The sequence below is a fragment of the Cyprinodon variegatus genome, unplaced genomic scaffold (assembly GCF_000732505.1).
Source record: "Cyprinodon variegatus isolate N-32 unplaced genomic scaffold, C_variegatus-1.0 Scaffold28, whole genome shotgun sequence".
Classification (NCBI taxonomy): Eukaryota; Metazoa; Chordata; class Actinopteri; order Cyprinodontiformes; family Cyprinodontidae; genus Cyprinodon; species Cyprinodon variegatus.
In genome coordinates this window covers 26,490-30,046 of record NW_015150481.1, presented here as the reverse complement: position 1 = coordinate 30,046, position 3,557 = coordinate 26,490, and the positions used below count along the sequence as shown (strand labels likewise).

The 3,557-nt window shown below is 52.1% G+C and overlaps 1 protein-coding gene across 2 annotated transcripts in view; it reads right to left on the bottom strand.

Annotated features, from left to right (window-relative positions):
- The window catches only part of LOC107099782, a 6,023-nt gene extending 2,548 nt beyond the window's left edge, over positions 1-3,475 (bottom strand). The window contains exons 1-12 of one of the 2 annotated variants that reach the window (XM_015398046.1): positions 3,420-3,474; positions 3,254-3,340; positions 3,094-3,138; positions 2,885-3,022; positions 2,626-2,796; positions 2,410-2,538; positions 2,201-2,338; positions 2,045-2,113; positions 1,899-1,976; positions 1,284-1,700; positions 1,024-1,188; positions 525-659 (exon numbers count right to left, since the gene is read on the bottom strand). In XM_015398046.1, coding sequence (XP_015253532.1) covers positions 525-659; positions 1,024-1,188; positions 1,284-1,700; positions 1,899-1,976; positions 2,045-2,113; positions 2,201-2,338; positions 2,410-2,538; positions 2,626-2,796; positions 2,885-3,022; positions 3,094-3,138; positions 3,254-3,340; positions 3,420-3,461 — 1,614 coding nt within the window. In that variant the 5' untranslated portion in view covers positions 3,462-3,474. Of the gene's footprint in view, positions 1-524; positions 742-1,023; positions 1,189-1,283; positions 1,701-1,898; positions 1,977-2,044; positions 2,114-2,200; positions 2,339-2,409; positions 2,539-2,625; positions 2,797-2,884; positions 3,023-3,093; positions 3,139-3,253; positions 3,341-3,419 lie in introns of those variants that run through there. The other variant, XM_015398054.1, reaches the window with a different exon arrangement.
- Positions 3,476-3,557: the final 82 nt, after the last annotated feature.

The following is a 3,557-nucleotide window of genomic DNA, read 5'->3' as shown; positions in this document are numbered from 1 at the left end:
AGAATGAACAATCTGGGATTCACATGGAAAATAATAGAATCTAGTCGACTTTTTCTAGATTTTTGTTCATTTGCATAGTTGCTCTTAAATAAACACATTCTCAGAAAATAAATAGTTGACTAATATCTTCTCCATTATTAAACTGCTACATTATTTTTCTAGGTTTGTGACGCAATATTGGACCATGGAAAACCCAGATTTACCTTCACAGCCTCAGAAGGACAAGATTTATGGACAAAAGGTAAACCTGGACATGAAATTAGGTTAGTTTTTATATATATATATATATATATATATATATATAAATATATATATATATATATATATATTTTGAATTTCCTGGATGGGAAGCGAAACGTCTTCAAACCTTGGAAACCAAGTCCAGTGGATTGTTTTTTAAACTTTTACGGAATGACTATGACCTGGATGACTGAGAACTAAGGGAACCAGGAGGAACCGACCCTAAAAGGAAAGCAGTGAAACTCAGGAGGTGTCCATGGATTAGCCCCGCCCCCTGCGGTTACCTGGCTCAGGTGAGCGATTCTGTGGGCGCGCTCCTTGTAGACCCGGTGTGAGTCCGGCAGCAGCTGCGTCTGGACGCTGATGTGGAAGCTGTGATCTGATTGGACGTGGACGATGGTGTCTGCCATGGGGGACAACTGGGGGGACGCAGAGGACAGCAGGACACATGATCTCAGTGTCCAACAGGGACAGAGCACAGCAGCTTCATCAGCCAGACATCTTCAAAAGTGATAATAGATCGATTTAAAGATAAAAATGTAAAAGTTTATAAAGTTAAAAGACACAAACCTCAAAAATAAAGAAATTAAATTTGTTATTTAGGGAAACGACCAGCAGGCTTTAATTTCTAGGATAATTCTGACTAAATTAAAGGAAGCCTTTAAATTTTATTAGAAGTTTGATTGTTTCTGGGTTTTTTTCAAATTAAACTTTTCGTGCAGATTTTATTCCAGTTTTCGGACGTTCCTCGGATGTTTTCCCGACGCTTCCTGGTCTTCCTACCTTGGAGCACTGCAGCAGCTGCAGCTCCGGTCCATCAGCCAGAACAGCCACCCAATGCGCCGGCAGCACCGTCCTCCTCAGCATCCACAGCAGACGGGACAAGCTCCGCCCACCTGCTGCAGCGGCATCACCCGCCCCCCTCAGCAGGTGGAAGCAGTCTGGGTCCTGAAAACAGAGGGGGAGGGGCTTGTTAGAGGGGGAGGGGCTTGATAGAGATGTGACCCCCTCTTTAATTCAGATTGACTGACGGCTCCACTGACCAATGAGATGCACTCTGGGCGTCCGTAGGTGAGGTCACAACAGCTGGAAATGTCATGGAGGTCAGAGAGCGCCGGCGTCGCTGCGCTCAGAGTGTTCTGGTGGGACTGAGGTTCCGGTAGCTCCACCTCCACTTCATAGTATTTCCCAGCATCTGACACCCCGATCCGTACCTCCTGCTCCGCCTCCTCCTGCTCTGGCTCCGCCTCCTCCTGCTCTGCCTCCTCCTGCTCTGGCTCCGCCTCCTCCTGCTCCGCCTCCTCCTGCTCTCCACCCCTCCCATACTCCTCAATCTCCACTGGCTCCTCCTCCTCTTTCAGCTGCGGTGATTGGACGGCGACCACGGCGTGAGGAGCAGGAAGGGGAGGAGGGGGCGGGATGAAGGTGAGCCCCGTGGAAACATGGAGGACGGATCCCTCCTGGAGGTCAGTCAGTAGAGAAAAAAAGGTCACCACGGAAACACAGTTCTGAGTCGATAGCTCGTCGCCATGGAAATGGTAAAAAAACAGTAAATGGTCTGAACTTATATCCAGTTGTGAGACTTGAAAAAGTGTTACCATGGAAACGCAGGTCAGTCAGAGGCTAACTAAGGTTGAGAGGTGAGCGGTGGAGCTTACCTGAGGCAGCAGGCAGCTGAGGGCGGAGTCAGAGACCAGGTTGGAGGACAGGTGGGCGCTGTCCAGAGTCAGGTTCCACTGCGAGCGAGAGAACCCGTCAGAGAGGAGAACAGAAACGCTCGCCGCCGTTCTCAGAAGGATTCTACCTGCAGATGTGTCGCGGTCTGAGGTCCAGAGGTTCCTTCCGGTCCTGGCGGTCCACCGCTGACGGGAAACTGGGACACAGACGCACAGAGACAGGAAGTCCTGAGTCCGCAGAGAGGCGGGTCCAAAAGCAGAAGATCTGGATCCTCAGAACTGACCTGAGAGGGCGGGGCCTCTTCCTCTTCCTCCTCCTTCATCAGCAGGCCGTCCCAGTCCTTTCTGATCTGTGACTCTGCGGCGGCCCTGGTTCCCCCCCACCTCCTCCTCTTCTTCACCCACCTCCTCTTCCTCATCTCCTGAACACAAACATGAGACGCTTTGAGCGACGCTCCACGTTCATTCAGAGAACCGAACAGAACAAACGGACCTCAGCGTCTCCTGAACCCGCCTTCTTCTGCTGCTCTGGGTTCAGCAGCAGAACTCTGTCGCTCATCATCCTCAGACGCTGTTTCCCCCACAGCGACGCCCACCTCCCCCTCAGACTCCTGGGCATCACCTGAAAAGCAGCGAGTGGAGAAGTTCAGCCCGAGGAGGAGCCGCCATCGGCTGCTCGGTTCTGTCGGACTGCGCGGTAGAACCAGACCTCCTCTCCTGCGGCGATCTTCTCCTGCCTCCATCTACTCCATCCTGTCCAGTGCTTGGACCCTGGTTCTGTGGACCCGCTCTGCTCTGTGGCCTGGGCGTGGCCCGATGGTCCCGTGTTCTTCGCAGCCAGGAGGCGGTTCTGCTCCTGGGATTTATTTTTCTCTCTGAGCTGAGAGGAAGGAAGCAGACAGGAGATCCAGATGTTCCTGATGCGGTTCTGGACGCCCCGGGTTCTGGTTCTGACCCACAGAACTCACCAGCACCAGGCAGCGCCTCATCACACACTTCTGCTTCAGGCGGCTCGGCCCGCCGAACTTCCTCATGTCTCGGCAGAAGGAGCAGCTCCCGCAGTCCTTCCTGAGACACGCCACGCATTCCCTGCAGGCCACGCGACGCTGCGGCAGAAACGCCCCGTTAGAACCCAGACCAGCCGAGAAACATCATGGGGGTACCAGATGGCGCTCACCCTCTTCTGCACGAATCCTGAAGGGTTTGCTCTCCTGAACTTCCTCTGAACAGCCAATCACAGGCCAGCAGCGGGTCACACGGGGATCAGGGAACATTTCATTGGTTAACAGACAATCTGCAGGACAACTGACCCCCCCACACCCCTTCATCAGCCTCACCTTCTCCTCTTCCTCCTCCTCCTCCTCCTCTTCGTCTTCCTCCTTTTTAATGGTGGAACTCCGGAGAATCCACTGATCCCCTGTGACCTGAGTGGACAGAACGCAGTGATGTCACACAGCAACGAGTATGATGATGATGATGATGATGATGATGATGAAGGCCTACCTTCCTCAGCACCATGCTGGGCACGTTCTTCTTATCTGGCATTAAAAACAGAACCAGAGAAAAAGAGTCAGTTTGGCTCATCTGTCTCCATGGTAACCAACCAATTCTATTCAGTTTATTTCTATAGCTCCAATTCAC